This window comes from Scophthalmus maximus, chromosome 10 (assembly GCF_022379125.1).
Source record: "Scophthalmus maximus strain ysfricsl-2021 chromosome 10, ASM2237912v1, whole genome shotgun sequence".
NCBI lineage: Eukaryota > Metazoa > Chordata > Actinopteri > Pleuronectiformes > Scophthalmidae > Scophthalmus > Scophthalmus maximus.
In genome coordinates this window covers 20,970,001-20,987,945 of record NC_061524.1, presented here as the reverse complement: position 1 = coordinate 20,987,945, position 17,945 = coordinate 20,970,001, and the positions used below count along the sequence as shown (strand labels likewise).

General features: G+C 47.1%; 1 protein-coding gene and 2 long non-coding RNA genes across 4 annotated transcripts in view; 1 reads left to right on the top strand and 2 right to left on the bottom strand.

Moving 5' to 3' along the window:
• Positions 1-1,384: 1,384 nt before the first annotated feature.
• On the top strand, positions 1,385-5,851 carry LOC118284706. Of its 2 annotated transcripts, XR_004784931.2 has the most exons (3): positions 1,385-1,533; positions 4,577-4,784; positions 5,700-5,851. It is a non-coding gene; the product is annotated as an uncharacterized LOC118284706 (long non-coding RNA). The 2 variants fall into 2 exon arrangements; XR_004784930.2 differs by lacking the exon at positions 5,700-5,851 and having other exon boundaries at positions 4,577-5,108.
• The window catches only part of cspg5a (chondroitin sulfate proteoglycan 5a), a 45,202-nt gene continuing 33,089 nt past the window's right edge, over positions 5,833-17,945 (bottom strand). Inside the window, exons 4-5 of the mRNA XM_035607578.2 lie at positions 14,112-14,268; positions 5,833-6,861 (exon numbers count right to left, since the gene is read on the bottom strand). Of these exons, the coding sequence (XP_035463471.2) occupies positions 6,694-6,861; positions 14,112-14,268 (325 nt within the window). The 3' untranslated portion in view covers positions 5,833-6,693. The remainder of the gene's footprint in view (positions 6,862-14,111; positions 14,269-17,945) is intronic.
• LOC124850752 lies at positions 8,587-13,554 on the bottom strand. Its single transcript, XR_007031606.1, has 3 exons — positions 11,711-13,554; positions 10,308-10,364; positions 8,587-8,629 (listed from the first exon to the last, which is right to left on the bottom strand). It is a non-coding gene; the product is annotated as an uncharacterized LOC124850752 (long non-coding RNA).

Below are 17,945 nucleotides of genomic sequence, written 5' to 3'. Positions count from 1 at the left end.
GGCAAAAGGACCCCGGGAAGGCTTCGGCTTAGTCCCCCTGGCAAGGTGAAGCTCCAGGTCGATGGTCACCTTTCAATGCAGGAATGCACAGGTTATTGACATGACAAGTAAATTGACAGTGAAATATGAAGAAAAAATAGAGAGTTCAATACCCACTGGGCAACTGACTGCAGAAACTACTTGTATTTGTACATGCCCCAGGGGTGCCTGGGGTCCTGGGACAGTCAGACATTTTGCCCAGTGGTTAACCCTCCCTGATTGGCTCGCAGACCTGACAGGACAACCTCAGGAAGATCACTTGGACAGTTTGAGTTACATTTTTAAAAAGTAGTGTGCAAACGATATTGAATCCCACGTAACCATGGCAACTGTGTTGCGCCACGTCCTCAGTCAACTGTCAGCGGTGGAAAAATACTTTGGTGGGTTAGACTGACGACAGACAAAAGTGTCTACGGCCGCGCTGGTGGCGTGGCGGCCGACCTCGGCATGTTGGCCCGCTGACGGTGACGGTTTGCCCAGAAACTTCATCTTTGACCACAACAAAAACAACAACGACAACAGCAGCAACATGCCAGGACTTTATTCAGTCATGGGGCCTTGTCAGTCGGTCACATCTCTCTCAGCCGTCTCACTGCCCCTCCCCTGCCAAAACAGTCCTCGCATGTAGTGGAAGGGTGGTGGTGGTGGTAGTGTGTGTGTGTGTGTGTGTGTGTGTGTGTGTGTGTGTTGGGGGGATTACTCTCGCTTTTTGGACTGTCAATGTATCGCTAGATTTCCATCAGAAAAGACGATCAGCAGCATTCCTCAGAGCCTCATTAGTAAACTAGACGGTGCCAGAAAGATTTGTTTATAACCCCCCCCCCCCCCCCCCGACACACACACACACACACACACACAAACACACACTCCCAAGCCCCCTACGCCGGCTTCTATTCTTCCCTTTCAGTTTCAATCCCTTCTTTTCAGGCAGCTCTGTAAGGCACACTGTGCACATGGATCTAAATCAAGGGCACTCGTGCAGTTGTCTTTGTGTGCTATTTTTTTTTTTTGTACACATAACTGTACATTTCTTATTCATCCAAGCCTTTTCACGTGTGTGTGTGTGTGTGTGTGTGTGTGTGTGTGTGTGTGTGTGTGTGCGTTTCTGCATACATGAATGCATCAATTTGAGTGTGCGTGTGCATGCCTCCATCATTCATTACTACGTGTGTGTGTGTGTGTGTGTGTGTGTGCGCGCGCCTGCGTCAACCAATCAGGGCCGCTCCTTCAGGATCCTGACACCATCATTCCACCACATCGTCAGCCAATCACAGGCTGCCGATGAATCCCTAGTCCCAGCAGGTTTAACTTGGAAAAGCAGAGAGAGAGAGAGAGAGAGAAAAAAACCCCCGACTCGACTGAACATGTTCTCTGTTTTCTTATTTTTTTTATCGTACCCCCTCTCAGACAGTGACTAAAACCTCCACACACACTGTGTGCCCCCAGATGAAACAGCCTCTTCTTGCTGCGGAGAGCAGGGCTGCATGATTTGGGGTAAGATTAAAAGAAAGTAACTGAACGTTTATACTACACATGTAGACACTGATCAACTGTAAACAGCAGAAATATTGACTACAGTTAACTTATGAAGTCTGGACGGTTGGACGAATCTGGCTGAAGTCACGGTGAGGTCAGCGACGTGGGTGTGTGTGTGTGTGTGTGCGTGTGCGTGTGTGTGATATGGGACAGCTGTGTGTGAGAGGATTGGGGTCGTCTGGTGAGATCACAGGGCGTGACGTTGAGCCTAAAGTGCAGTCGAGAGCAGCTTTAATGCTCTGATATTCTACAGTTATCACTAGATGATGAACCGTCCATCCATCCTCCTGTGTGTGTGTGTGTGTGTGTGTTTGTGTGCAGATAAGACCGAAAAGTCACAGAGTTTGGACCACTTTTGCTCAGACTGTGGCATCAGAATGGGTTTCCATGGCAACAACGCCCTCTCCGTCTGAAGATGCATGAAATCGCCGGCGGTGGGGCAGATCAGTGCGAGTGTGAAAAAGAGGGAAGCAGGACAACACATACACACACACACACACATGCACTCACAGTACACACACACACGCTAACACACTCTCAGGGGGTTCATGTGTGTCACTATACTGTGATGAATAGGGATCAGCATTGAGGCGTAATGCTCCCTGACTGTGATTATGGTTCGATCACATCGGTCACAAGAGCTCGTTCAGCGCAGGAATTCTTGTATGATTCAACCTTTGTGACCATTTCATCAGAGTTTATGACACAGATGCGTTTTCATTGTCATGTTATCTCTGCTCACAGCCCAGCGTGACGTCGGTGTTTGTAAGATTTTTGGCATCTCAGGAGAGTATTTTCAAAAAGAAATTACTTTTTGGAGAGTGAAATACTGTAACTCCAAGAGGACAAAGCCCAAAATGGTGAACACATCGATGCAATCTGCCCAAAATAAGCCTAGGGTAAGACGACGGTGTCCCTCCCATAGAGTTCGCTCGGAAAACTGATCCCAGAAAACCGGTGACACCACAGCAATGAGCACCCAGGATGGCAATGAATCAAACGGATGACAATATATAACATATGACCTCATTGACAATGGTTTTTTTGTCAGGGGAAACTTGATTTACTCTCATAAAAAAACCAAGCGAATATACAGCCTCAGAGAGTCAGTGCGTTACTTCTCAGAGGGGTGACGGCATCTAATTCTAATAATAATAATAAAACATTTCATGTATAGAGCACTTTTCTTTGCTAAAAGCAATCTCAAAGTGCTAAATCTCTCCCCACCCCGCTTCACTTCTCTCCGTCGGTAACGTAAGGCCCACTTGTTGCCATGGCGTCCGCTGGTACTTTCTGGCCTCACTCGTTTGAGTTCAGAGGCTCGTCCTCTGGTGTGTGTGTGTGTGTGTGTGTGTGTGTGTGTGTGTGTGTGTGTGTGTGTGCGTGTGCGCGTGCGAGACAGGCTGACAAGAATAAAAGGAGGGCGATAATGACCGCCGTTGCTGTTTTTGTAGCTCGACAAGTGCGGTTTCCTACTCTGGATTCTTTTCTTCTTCCTGCTCCTGGGGCCTGAAACACCCCCCCCCCCCCCCACCACCACCTCTTTTATTTATTTGAAGAAAAGAGAAGGGCACCCACCGCCCCTCGCGCACCCCTCCACCCTGGGAAGGATCCCCCACAATGCCGCTGTTTAACCCGTCGCCTTCTCGGGATCCAATGGAGAAAATCGGACAAAGGGGCCCTGGTGGTGGTGGTGGTGGTGCGGCCTCATCTGAGACCCTTCCAGGGCCGTTTATCACACGCGTGAAAGCGTGTGTGTGTGTGTGTGTGTGTGTGTTTGTTGTTATACTTATATCCTTGCTGGAACAGATTTTGAGTTTCATACGTGAACAGCGAGAACACATGACTCCTGCCACATGACCGGAGACTCGTCTCGAACGGAGTGAGGCCTGAGACTTTGACGAATTACCTCAGACGAAAATGTGGACTTGTCTTGTCCTGACCTAAACATAAGGCTTGATTGACGTCGGATTTTGGCTTCAGACTTGAGGCTTGAGTTTAGTTTGCTTGAACTTGTGACTTGATTTGGGTTTTTTTGTGTTTAAATGGCTCCAGACTTGACCTCCTTTCAAATTACTTGGCTCGACTTTCTCAAAAAGACTTAAAAACAGCTCTGGTTTAGCTTCAAGTAAAGTAAGTGTATTATATATATTAGGGTCCTCACAAGAGTGGAAGTAAAAATGTGTCTTTATGTGTGTATGTGTGTGTGTGAGTGGGCGTGAGCATGGGAAGCCGACAGATGCTTTGTGCATGTATGAATGTGTAAGTGTGTACGTGTGTGTGTGTGTGTGTGTGTGTGTGTGTGTGTGTGTGTGTCTGTGTGTGTGTGTTTGTGTGTGTATGTGTGTGTGTGTGTGTGCGTGCTCTATTGTGCCAGTTCAGTATCCTGAATGGAACAAAAGATCTATAGAGCGGAGCTGAATTAGGTGCCTGAGGTGTGTGTGTGTGTGTGTGTGTGTGTGTGTGTACGAAGCACGAACATGATGAGTTCATTTTTACATGTTCATGTGGAAAAAAGCCTTTGAAATTGTTGAGTCAGTGTCTCCAAACCCTGAAATCATTCTTCATCGAGAAAAAAAAAGCGCTTTCACCAAAACAGCACCTCTAGAAAAGCTTGCAATATATCAAAAATCGTATGTCATACTTTGATATTGTGATGAAAATCTTGACGATATACCGTAAACATTTAATTTTGGGGTTTGAAGGCAGCGTTTCTAATGAAGACTTTTTGCAACGGAACTTTGTATTTGTGGTTTCCACGTTTAGGTTTCAAAGTGTTTGCATGTGTCGGTTGCCTAAAAGAAGTATGTGCATCGGATAATGTTCAAGTATGTCTGTGTGTGTGTGTGTGTGTGTGGTTGTGTGTGCGTGTGTCGGTTGCTTAAAAGAAGTATGTGCATCTGTTTGTGCAGTTATTTATCGGATAATGTTCAAGTATGTCTGTGTGTGTGTGTGTGTGTGTGTGTGTGTGGTTGTGTGTGCGTGTGCGTGCTCGATGCAGGGAAGCGTCTCTGGAGGCAGGAAACATGCAGGAGCAGCAGACTAGTTCCTGGTGTCTCGTCGTCGTGAGCTACGAGCTGTGGAACCGACCCCAACTGTCAACTCTGAAGATGGCGAAACTCAAAGATCCCACCGTCCACTTTTTGGCTCTTGTGAAAAAAACCACATCCGATCCATGTGTCTGGCTGCTCTGCCGCGCTAGCGTCCATGTAATACGACAATCATTTTCTGTGTGCATGTCTTTTTTGCCATACTGTGCCAACCAGCGATTGTGCCAAAACCGAGCTCGCTCGAAAAATTCCTTCTTCTCTTTTGTTGAAAAACTGCTCTATTTTCCGATGTCCTCACTTAACCGCTCAATTCTTCAATTTGAAACACTTTGATTAGACATTATGCTTCATAATTTGTCCTTTTATACTGTTTCTATACCTTTAAAAAAATGTTTTGCCCTTGACAATGTTTTCATATGATTCTTTTGGTTCTGTACAGCACATTGAATGAGCTCTGTCTATGATAATATGCTATACAAATGATTTTTTTCTGCACTGTACTTCCCACCCTTACCCCTCCACCTCCAGCCCTCCCTGGGTACAGTAGATCATCCTGAACTCAGGGAGGTTGGCAGAAAAACTGAAATATTGCACATCTTTAAACTAGATTTTGACACAATGACCATTTTCAAGACAGGGTCTCAAAATTTGAAAATTAATGTCTGTATATATATATATATATATATATACATATATATATACCCTGTATATATATACATTGTATTTATATAATAATAATTTTGACAAAAAGGGATTGTGAAAGGGCTGGTTCTACAGCTTTCAGCCACATTTATTGGCCTTCATCAGCAGAACAAACCGCCTCAGTTGTCACGGAGACGGTTTGGTTCTCATCACATGACCTTAGTATTGAAATCTGATGAGAGCAAATGACCATTGAACCAACACTATCTGCCCCTGAAAGCCATGATATGTGGCTGAAAGCTCTGGAATGTGTTATTTTCATCACGTAATGATGAAGTAAGTGACACCATTTAGCTTCTAATCCTAAAATAATCTTTGGACAACAGCTCCTCGACTGTGTGTGTGTGTGTGTGTGTGTGTGTGTGTGAGCAGGGAGACACATGTATGGCGGAGATCTAAGAGGTTGCGTTCAAAGCCATGCAGAGCGCATCGGAGATCAGGGGGGATGAAAGAGGAGGAGGGGGGGAGGTGGCGACGCCGAGGAAGAACACAGGATCCACAGAGGTCATGTTAAAAAGGTTTATTTCAACAACTGTCTGAATCATGTCGTTTTTGTTCTCTGTTCGCAAAAAAGTACAAAAAAAAAAAACAAGTACATCAAAGGATTAGAAATCACATCAATGCAAACCAAGACACATTGTGTTGCTTCTTTTAAAATCAATCCAAGCAATTTTTTTTCTTCCAATATTTATACATACTCACTGGATTAGTAAGACAAACATCAAAACCTCTCAGTAGCTTTATCTTAACTTTTTTTATTTATTTCTTTTACAATGACGTTTTACGTAAGTTTTAAACTTCTGTATGACTTCTTTCTTTTTACAAAATACACCAATGCAGGCAGGGGAAGGTGTGTGTACTGTGTGTGTGTATACATATAAGCATGTTTATGTCTTATGTCATCTTTTCACTGTATGTGTGTAGACTACGTGTGTGTGTGTGTGTGTGTGTGTGTGTGCAGGTAAGAGAGATAAGGGAGATTAGAGTGACAGCAATAAGGGGGCGGGGCTGCGAAACAAGGGAGTGAGTGGATGTCATGGGGGTGGGGGTGGGGGTTGCGAGGCGGCGGCAGGGGCGGGGTTACTCTTAGCTCGGGCAGTGGCAGTGGCGGTGGTGTAAGTGTTTTTCAGCAGCCCGGGCCGCTTGGTGGCAGTGTTGCCGCGTCAGAGACGGTTGCAGACTGTGTTGGTTGGCTGGTTTGTTGGCAGGCTGGTTGGTTGGTTGGTTGGTTGGTTGACCGGGTGTCTGGGGGCTTCCTGTTGCTGGTGCACCTCACCACGTTTGGGGGGAGGGGGGGTGGGGGTTCGGGGGGGGGGGGGGGTCGCGTCGCAGGTTGCCGGGGTTGTTGTGTGTTTTTTTTCTGTTTTCACATCATGTTGTTCTGCAGAGAGTTTACCTCCGAGGAGTTCTCCTCGCCCAGGACCTTGTGGTTCTCGTGTTTGGGGGTCAGAGAGTTGTGGATATTGAGGGAGTCGTCCTCCTTGGACGGGGCCTTCACCGGGTCCTCCAGCTTGTTCTGGGAGTTCGGATCGTCCTACCCAGGGAGGGGTGTGGGGGTGGAGGGGTAGGGGTAGAACAGCACAGTTAGAACCGCAACAAAGAAGCGTCACGTTACTTTTTTCTCTGCAGTGACTCGGACATTTGCCAATTGGTGGAAAACTTTTCTTTCGATTTGAAACTACTTAACTAAAAAAAAAAACCCGACGTCCATATTGGACAATTCTGCGGCCCACACTTTCCCCGTTCAGCGCCAAGGTTCAGCGCTGGTTTCGGATGTAGTGTGGTGAAGTGGAGGGTACGCAGCGCCTCTGACTCTCATTTGGAATCCTGGTTTTAGTTTCCTAAACCCAACCATACCTTCACCACAGTGCATCTGCCATAAGCATGATCTGTCCCACACACACACACACACACACAGATCCCCTAGAAAACGTTGGCATTAAACGCAGTCCGGTGTCCGGCAGAATCATCCAACTGGTGATAAGTGTTGTGAAAAACCACTTTGGCTCAGTAAAAATGCCAGGGCTTCGGATTTGTCTCTTAAATTTCATGCCATGTTCCATCTTCATGCTTTAGAGAACCACACCAGTGTGTTTCAGCTCCTTGACGACAAATCTTGACTTTACTTTTTTTTTTTAAAAAAACGTGCTGTACAGTCATTGTGGTTTTGTATTTCTTATTCCAGGTAGCTGTTGCTTTCCATTCTTTAGACAGACTGTGGAAACCAGCTTGAGAGGTGTAGTCCATTAAAGTTAAAACGCTTTCAAGTGGATTAATGGGTTGGCAATATAAGACATATTTGATTTTTTTAAGTATAAGGGGCTAAAACTTAAAAACAAAACACTGGTATGATTCTTTAGAGACTTTCGGAACGCAGCAAAAATACCATCAAAATATTCAACAAAATAAAAGTGTCAGGCATCAGTCACTGGTCCGATAATCGTCATGCTCGACTGGCGTGTTGCGTTTGGTTGAGGAGACAGTGAGGTGAACTGCATGAGCGAGGCACCCCCCACCCCCCCCGCTCCCCACCCCAACTCCTTTCAGGCAACCCAGGAAGCGCATGCACATCCACATGCAAGACCCCCACAACTCACCCCACGACCCCATGTTGTCGCTCATGCAGAATCCCACATCTCCTCTCAATTCTCGCACCTCCTTATTTTCCCAAAACCAAACAAATTCTGACAATCGCTAAACTGTGCACCAGCTTTCTGTCGGTACCACCGTCATACATACCCAAACAGTCGCTGGGGGGGAAAGACAACAACAACAACAGTGTCTTTTTCGAGGTTTCACTTTAAATCATCTGATTTTAATGCAGGGGGGGGAGAAAAAAAAAATTGATTGCGGAGTCCATTTTGGCTCTGTTTCTCCAGCCTCTTATCCCCATTAATATCGCAGGGCATCATCGACCCTGCCGCGCCCGGGGCGTCCCGGCGCGTCCGCCTGAGCCGCTTTGTCCACAGCGCACCCATACAGTCGGACACACAGGCTGAGTGTGGTGAAGCAGTCATTCAGACGCACGGGCGGGCACACACGCGCACACACACACACACACACACACACACGCACACACACGCACACACACAATTCCAGACCCTGCGGCCTGTGCCATTCTGCAAACACACCCTAATTGAATGTTTGCGTTTGAATTCAATGGCACTTTTGAGGAAAGGAAGAGCAGTGAGAGCATTTACCCGCTGGCTGTTGGCCTAGATAGTAACTTCCGGCAGGACGTGCGGATACGTCACTTCCATGGTTACGGGGTAGGGGCCCTCTGTCCTCCCGTCAGCGTGAAACTGGAAAACGTTTTTTTTTGGGGGGGGGTTTGTTTGTTGGATTTCATTGTCGTCACGCAATTTGGGGTGGAGGGGAGGCGGGCAAGTGGGGAGGCACAGAGTCACGGGGACTTTTAAAGTGGGTGTCATTTTGGGGGGGGGGGGGTGGGAACAGAGATAAACAGGGTTCGGATGATGATGATGAAGATGACCACGGTGATGGTGGTGGAGGCACATGGGCAGTTCTAATGTGCTTCTTGTGTCTAAGTAGTGTGAATATACAAAAATGACGTGTTCATTTTGAGATACAGGCAGAATCATCATCGGTGCCGAATGGTTTCATGTGACAATGGTTACCATTGTTTTATTGCAGCCTCATTATTAAAGCCTCATTATTAAAGCCTCTTCCTGTTTATATGGTTATTGTTATGTGATTTAATGCACGTTCTTAAATCATGGCGATGGAATATGTTGTTTTTCGGATGTTTGAAAAATTAACAGTGTTGCTTTTTGTTTTGTTTTTAAGGGAAAGACGTCCGTGACAGTTTTTTCCTTTGGTCCAATATCTAATGAATGGATACATCATGTATTCATGGTTCCCACACGATCAAACGTGATGCTTTTGATGAGCCCTGGACTTTTCCTCTCCGTTTTGCCTTCGCCTGGAACCCGGTCGCTCCAGCATTTCATTTTCTCACTACATAAATGATCACATGAATGTATTAAAAAAAAAAAAAAAAGGGTCTGTTTGGTTATGATCAGTGGGTCTTGAGAGCAGCTTCGGTCGACGGGAACGCAATCCTCCCAGGAATTACCGGCAGCTCTGCCCCCGGGTCAATTCATTCTCTGTGTTGAATTTATTTAGTATTGACAGAAAAAAAAAATACAATACTAAAATCCATTCCACTGTTTGCTGCGGAGGAAAGGCTGAGGCTGGAAGCGGGAGAGATGAGGACAGTCGGGTTCAATCTACTACAGTGGATGAAACACAAGCCGTCCGGTGTGTGTGTGTGTGTGTGTGTGTGTGTGTGGTGGAGACTGTCCGGTGTGACAAGGTCTTCACAAGGTCGATACATGTCTGCATCGGGGCCGATAGGTTTGTACATCAATTCCTAATTGTTGTTTTTTGGGGGGGGGATTTTACTTCCAGACTCTGCAACTTTACTCCGTCAAAGAGCAATTTCACACAGTTGTCCTGATTCCATCTCTGCAGGGGTCCTAACTCGAACTCCGTGTCCATTGTCGTGACACGTTGCAGTGCGAACACTGAGCCGATCCAATTTGACCTCTTCCCATTGAGCTTGTAAAACAATATTCCACGATCACGTGTCTTGTTTTCGTTGTGCGTCCGCTGTACCCCGGAATTTAAATTTCGTCTCCGGGAGCCGTTCTGCTGTTGACGTATGGCCGTACGTCATATTTAATAAGATATCAGCACATTTAGCAGCCGAAGAGCTCCAGATATCACGACCAAGAAAATATTAAAGATATTAAAGATAACATGTATCTAATTAATGAATTGTTTTTTAAGTATTTTTTGGTCTTTATTTATTCGGCGGGCGGGAGGGGGACTCGGATTGGTCGACGTGCGCTTGAGAGAGGGTGATTGACAGGGCCACAGTAACAATGAGCTGTTCGGGAAGGTGAGGGAGGCGGGCGGGCGGGACTTTCTGACATTTGGGATTTCTTTTGGTCTTACCTCGCAGTCGGACTCCTCTTTGGTCTTACACTCCCAGGTGTATCTGCTCATGGTTTTCTGGTGGGGGGAGGGGAGGGGGGGGGGGGGGGGATGGGGCAAAGGGTTATAACTCCTCAAAACCATTCAAAGGCATCCTCAGAGAGAGACATGACAGAGACGGAGGACAGCCGACTGGACGGAGAGAGAGGCCGACCGATCAGAGAGACGAAAACAGAGAGCTTAGGTATAGTGCGAAAGATGGAGAGAGACAGAGGAGGCATAGAGACGACAGTTGATATTCCCAGCCGGCTGCAGCTTCTCTGTTCACACACACACACTGACTTCTGACTGTTTTCCCTGCATTAAAACGGTAAATACAGCTCTGGAGATTCCTGGTGAGGTTCCTCACCACAGCGACAGAGACACTGGGCTGTTAGTGCGGAGGGGAGCGCGGGGGCCATTTGCTTTTATCGGTGAGTGTACTTCAGGGGGAAACGGCCGAGTTAGTGTGGTCGGTGCGTTCCGGGGAAGCCGGCTGCATATGTCTCGATTAGTGGTTTGGAAATGTGTCCGAAAGAAAAATGAACCCGAGGCGAATAGTAGTTGGAAATGTTTCTGCTATGTTTGTTCAAGATGACAACAACAACAAAAAAGGTGGTCGGTCGACGCTCAAACACCAACTCGTTCACGGGGGTCGGACTTCGGTGCGATTTGACTGAATCTGAATACATTATACGATCCGTTTAATCCGACGCAAATCAATTCAAAGACGTTATATGATCTCTTGAGGTGTACCTTTAAAAATAGCCCTGTGAGGCCAAATCAGTGTTCTTTAGCGGTCGCTTACAACCTGAAGATAAGACACCATATATTTTAACAGTGGTCCAGATTCAGGTCTGCTAGGCTCAAAATATCAATATGCATGAAACTTCAAAAAAAAAACGAGATTCAGGTCACTGACATTGTCATGAAACCATCAGGTGTGCGACGGGCGGAAGCGGTGATTCGGGGGTCAGCTTTAAAACAGGCGCTTCGTGAATCATGATTCGCCAATGACAATCGTACGGAGAGAAAACAGTCTCACAAAGGTCCCGAGTGTGTAACACACGATCTACAAGCGAAAGATGAGAGTTACACATGCGTACGACGAATTGCGCGTTGGTACTTCACAGATGTAACAATGTTCTAGCTTCCTGTGCTGCGTTTAAGTGCTGGTGGAAAACTGGGACATCTGGCCTTTCGGTGACGTGAGTAATTTCAGGGCGGGAAAGACGGGGGGTTTTTTCCAGACAGACCATTTTTGCACGCATTTGTGACCTTTATGAGACTATTTTCTCTCCATAGAATCAGGTCCCTGAATTCAACAGTGTGACGCTTAAAGGTGCCAGTCAGAGTTAGTCTCTATCTTGTTACCTACGACTCACAGCGTGTGTCCTTGAGGTCTAACGATCACGTTGAGAAGCATTTGTTCCCGATGGCTTCTTCTTCCGTGTTTTTCCTTTCACGTCACGACACGACCAGCCGCCAGCCGTCATCCAGCGCGATGGCGCACCGCCGAAACACTGCTCCGTGGCGCCCCTAGTGGTCGGACGCTCCGCGCGGTACCTTCGAGTGCTGCCGAACAAAGCCCGCCGAAATATTTCTCCTCGTACTATTCAATCCGGTGGGTGAGCGGGGACTTGACATGGCGGTGACACGCGGCTGGTGTTTGAGGCAATTTTAGAGATGTGGTGAGGAGGTGATGGCGGATGTTTTGTGATTCCTTGTCTTTTAAGGGCAGTGGGAATTCCTTTGAGGTGTGCATAGCTGAGAGTTGAAGAGAAACAACTAGTCGCCGCAGCGCTACGGGTGAACGGAACTACACTGATGGAGTTGTTAGAGGGTGGTACCACATCTGACGAAGACAGAAATTTCAAATACAAATGGAAATGCAAAAAACCAACTCTGCCCTCAGCTGTAGCACTATAGAACTACCCATGCTGCTACAACCCGCAGTGCGGCCGCCACTAGCGGCCCATGCGTCAGTTAGTGAAGGCACCTGTCGGCCGCGTTGCATCTCAGATGTTTATCCTGAAAAACCCCTCGACCCTTTCTCACGAATCTCCCACGTACCTTTAGCTTACCTGGTTGTGACCCCACACACACACACACACACATACACCTCCCGCTGCCTCCCCCGCATCTTTTTCAGGATAAACAAGTACAAGCAGAGCACTTTGTTAAACAGACAGCACAGCGGAGCTGCAGTGGCTCACGTGGCCACCGGGTGGCGTATGTCGGCGATAAGAGCAGGCATGCCTGTGACATACCGATGCAAGAGGTGATCAGAGGGAGAGAGAGAGCGGCTTAGAAAGAGAAGGGGCGGGGAGGAGTTCGCAGCAAAGGACTGTGGGAGTTTTCTCTTGCAGGGCCTCGGCTTAAAGCTGCGGGGAAAGTCCGCAAATATTTGACCTCTGACCCCCGGCGCTGTATTCTTTTTTCTGCTACTAAGTGTCAATAAATTAGTTGGATGTTGTTTTACAGACATATATTACAATACCACCTTTGAAAAACTTTGCTACAGAACTTCTATAACGAACCCGGACTCCTATCAGGTTTTTGTCATCTTGCTTCGTGTTTGCATGCGTGTGTGTGTGTGTGTGCGCACGTTTCATATGCAGGATCAATAAGCAATAAACCGGGAAACTAAATCAATAGACAAGATGAAACTGTGAGGCTCTGCAGTTTCCATGGTAACAGGTTGCCGGGGCCCAGTCCTCCCTGGGATGCTCGTTTCCATGAGCACATAGCCGACCTCCTGCTAGGGTATGAGGGCGGTTTTCGAGATCTTACGCATTACTTTTTCTCCCACCAGTAAATGAATGTGAGCTCTTTGTTATACTTAAAACATAACCTTGTATTTACTCGAGCGTGTTTTTTTTTACAAATCCTTTCCCCTAAATGATGATTGTGAATATATTCCAAAGAGCTCGTAAGCGTTTGAAGCAGCATATCCAATTATTCATCGTCACCATCTCGGTTATGATCATTTCCAACTGGATACACGTTCCCTGCAAGTGTGTATGTATATATTATGTGTAGCATGTTAGACAGCCTTCACATGTATAAGTGCAAATGTTGCCTTCATGTATTACGAATTCCAGTTGCAGCCGATACAACCTCAGGCGTCAGTACGCGTTTCCTTCCCTTTGAGGCATTTGCATTAATTTCTATACTATGTAAAAAAATCAATTTGCTGACTCTTTACTATTTCTTTGAGTGGTGTGAATCAATCAGTGTTTGAGGCCAAACTAGCCAGAATTTGAGAGAAATGTCTGAAAAATGTCAGAATGTGAGCAGCCCAATATTGCACTATACGTGCAAGACCTGCGTTCGTCTCATGAGGAATATACACGGCTGCGTTATTGTGTTGTGGTGCACGAAAACCCCGTCACCGCTCGGAATCGCGGCTCAGCGGCAATGAGAACCCTCCCCTGATGCGTGGAGCTTTTGAAAAACTAGCTGTGGTGTAAACGTGTGAATGGCTTCTGAGAACTTGGCTACAACCACTGGTAGGACTGCTTAAAAGATGCTGTGTGTCTTCTATGGCATGCGAGTGTCCATCTGCCCCTCCTCCCTATATTGAGAAAACTCCCGGCGTCCGCGCTCACACTGGGACCCCGCCCATCCCCCCGTCCTTCAGCGCTTCACACCTCGGAGTATTGGAGCATACTCATGCCCATGCGTTAGACGGGGAGTCAGGGAGCCCGGGCAGGGGATTGGGGTTTGGGAGGGCGGGGGAGATGCAGAAAAAAGGGGGTGAGAGAGAGGCGAGAACCACGTTACCTGACAGATAATGTTATCATAGTAAGCCAATGCACGGGCATGAGGGACGTTAGGAGGGGTGTCGCACAGTTTCCTTACATTTGGGTGGGAGCCCTCAGCGATGGTGGACAGCGAGAAATTATCATTGTGCTGCTCCGATGAAGGCCGGTACTTACTGCTGGGTGTCGGAGGATGGGGGGGGGGGGGGGGGGGGAGTAAGAAAGGGAAGTAAGAGTTGGAGGAGAGGTGAGGAAGGGGAGAGGTCACGGAATCAAAGAGATTGTACAGGTGGCGAAGAAGAGGAAGGAAAGGGTTTTAGAGATGGAGAGAGCAGATGGGAAGACGGTCAGCCGAAAGGAGACACACGTGATCACCGGGGGGGGGGGGGGGGGGGGGGGAGACGAGGAAAGATGAGGGGCCCGACGACAGGAAAAAGGAAAAAGGTTCGTAGAGGACGCAAGAGATCCGGGGGGACGAAGAGGTAAAAAGGCGGAATAGGGAAGTGTTGGGAAATGACGTGGGTCAAATGACAAAGAAGAAGACACACGGAAGTGAACAAAAAGGGTAAGACGAGGGTAGATTGGACAAAACAGGGCGGGTAAAAAGGGGAACAGATTTAGGAAACAGGATTCCATTGTTAAGAAAGACGGGGAATGTCAGAGGGGGGGGGGGGGGAGGGAAAAAAGAGCAAGAAAGCAGCATTAGTTTGACAGCGAGTTTCACGTATTCCGCTTGTGAATTGACAAACAGGAAGAAAACAAAACACAGAGGCACAAACATTTGATCTGTGATGCAACAAACCGAGGAACAGCCGTCAAAACTCACGATCTCCAGGCCGACGCCGGACTGTGACAGATTTGACCTGCTACCGTCCATTGGTACAAAAAGTACGAGAAAGATTCTCCGCAGTTTGAACCGCGAGGGAAAAAATGCTTTACTCCACAAGTCGTGGAAATGGGCTTCGATGGGAAAACCGTTCACACACTTCACGATCTGCAAAAAGTTTTTCCCTGCTCGTGTTCCTCACCATCTAATCTGATCAATCGGACGTCGGCCCTCTTGAAAATTTCTTTTAAAGCGTGCTACTTTAAAAACAGAAGAGACGATGAACACACACACACACACACACACACACACACACACACACACAGGACTCAACCACTGTAAAATAATAATTCTCTGGAACTTTCATATTTCATCTCATTTCACAGGAGTGCAATAACCAACTGTGCAATATTCATATTTATTCTCCATGTGCAATTATTGCTACTGCTCTGTACATACTATTTTGTATATTTTATGTTCTATTTGGTACACACCTATTCCTTTTTTTTTAAATTTTATTCGATATTCTTCTGTCCACTTTGCTGCTGTAACGCCCGAATGTCCCCATCGCGAAAGCGTGACTCCTTCGTGATTCGGGTTAATTTTTTCATTGGTGTTTTAACATGCCATCACTTTAGACAGATATTGTAGACGGAGCCAGCCGCCGCACAGATTCTGAAACGTCTTAAAACAAAGGACGCATCATCTCTTCATCCCTCGCTCACTCGGTCCGTCTCTCCGTCTTTGACCAGGATGTTGGGTCTGACCTCGACTGCGGCAGAGGAACACGGCCACTGCAATTACCCACAGCAGATGGGAGAGTGTGTATTCACCAGCCTCGTCACACACACACACACACACACACACACGCACACACACACACACACACACACACACTGAATCCACTGAACGTGTCAATGCTGAGCTTCTCCCCTCTCTCACTCCTCTATCTCTCTTTCACTTTCTCTTTGCCTCCACCTCCCTCCTCTTCCTCCCCCATCTCATCCTGCCCTCCTTTTTACACCTCTTGTCTGTCACCCCCCTCCTCCTCCTCCTCCACCTCGCTCCTCTTCGATCAGTTTATAGCCGACCACTTGATGAGGCCGCCCCACACACACACACACACACACACACACACACACACCCCTCAGGTTGCACAGCTGTATGTAGGTCAACCCCGCCTCTCCCTACGACCGCCCCCCAACCCTCCGTTCAGACTGCCCTACTTTCAGCTGGATCCAGAAAACCAATGACATCATCCTCCCCCCCTTTTTAATTCCTGCTTACTCGCGGCTGCTCCCGACTACCACTAACTTCTCCTCCTCGCCCTCTTTCATCTTCACCATCCATAACCTCCTCCGCCATGACGAGCACGAGGGCCGTCCTCGTCGAGGTACAGATAGACCCCCCCCCCCACCCGTTCAGAGGGATTCTGTAGCCCTCAGGATTTGGTTCCTCTGGTTCATGTTTGCGTCGGCGGGCTGCTGCTCATCCGCAGCGACTCTGTTGCTAGGGAGATCGCCACGAAAACACTAAAGCACCGGCCAAAGCAAAGCCGAAACAACCCTCTTTATATTCCGTCCAGCGCTTCAGTCTGTCAGTCCCCCTCGTTCTCTCCTGCAGTTGCAAATCCACCCCCCTCCAACAGCCCTCGCCACATATTCTTTAAATGTTCTTAAGTCATGGTTTCAACAGGGCATGCTTTTGATTCGATGGATTTGATAGTAATTTGTCTTCATTCTTCTTCGGGACCATTGTGTGACGCCTCCCGCGCGGCCGAGTGATTAATAGCTGGACCAAGACATGGGTCGTTTCATTTGACAATACGTTGGGGCATGAAAGAAGAAACAAATATGTTAACTTTCCTTTTAAACTTGTTGTTGTCTCTAAAGTCACGCTGCAAATATTATCTCCATCGTATCGAGGTCAATTTTGTCCATTTCTGAATTCTCAAACCTGCATTAACCGTTTATCCCTCGGCCACCAGGGGGCAGCAGAAAAAAAGCTGTAAACACCACAATGTTCGCAATAGTTGACACGTGTCCTTTATCGCTGTGCCTCGGGCTGTGATGAATCTCGGTCCAGTATCTTTTCTCTCTCCTCCTCGCTCCGTTTTGTTCTCTTGTACAACGTTCACCAGCTAGTCGCTGACGTCGCCCGACAGTCCCCCGACTGAACCTAAGCGCTAGATCTTGCGAGGCCGTGAAACCAAAACAACGAGCTGAAATAAGCTCAAATGAGTTCGACGGAGACGCAGTGGAACAGCGGAGTCAGGAAAACGATTTTGTGTCATTTCGTAAGTTGTCAGTGAAAATAAAAATCGTCATGAATATTGCGGCTTACAAGTCTTTTTGTCCCTTATATCTCGATGCTGAAAGAATAAGAGATTTGATTAGAAAGTCAAAAAATCATCAACCTGTTATTACATTACATTACCTTCATTTAGCATGATGCTTTTTTAATAGACATCAACATTTATCAAATAGGCAAAAACAGCATCAAGTGCCCATTTAAGATTTTCTCTTTTTTTAATCTCTTTTTTTTTTTAAGATTCATTTCAGGGAGCAAGGTGCAGTGGGAACAGGCGCGTTTTCAGTGAGCTTGTATTTCACTTTGCGTTTGAGACGGACCAGAGGGAATGACCGAGTCACTACAGCAGCAAAGGTCCCAGTTTGAGATGTACTCAAAAGTTCTGATCGAGATGCAGAGAATCTGAATAAAAACAAATGTGTTACTTTTTACATTCATGCGCAGTCTCTTCTTGTTTCCAGTTGTGTCGTTTCTATAGAACTATTACAGAGGTATTATTTCGCGAACATGGAGACGACAGCTTTGAGAAGAACTTATTGTTCTTGTTTTTTTGGAGGCACCAAAACCTCCAAGGCCTCGTCACATGCCGTCGCTTACCCGTCGGGACTGGCTTCTTTTATGTATATTCTCTTTTTATAATCTACGACTTCTGCTGGTCGCTGACTTCAGCTCCGCCACGGCCGTCAAACGTTTGATTTCTCATTTCCACACCTCCAAACA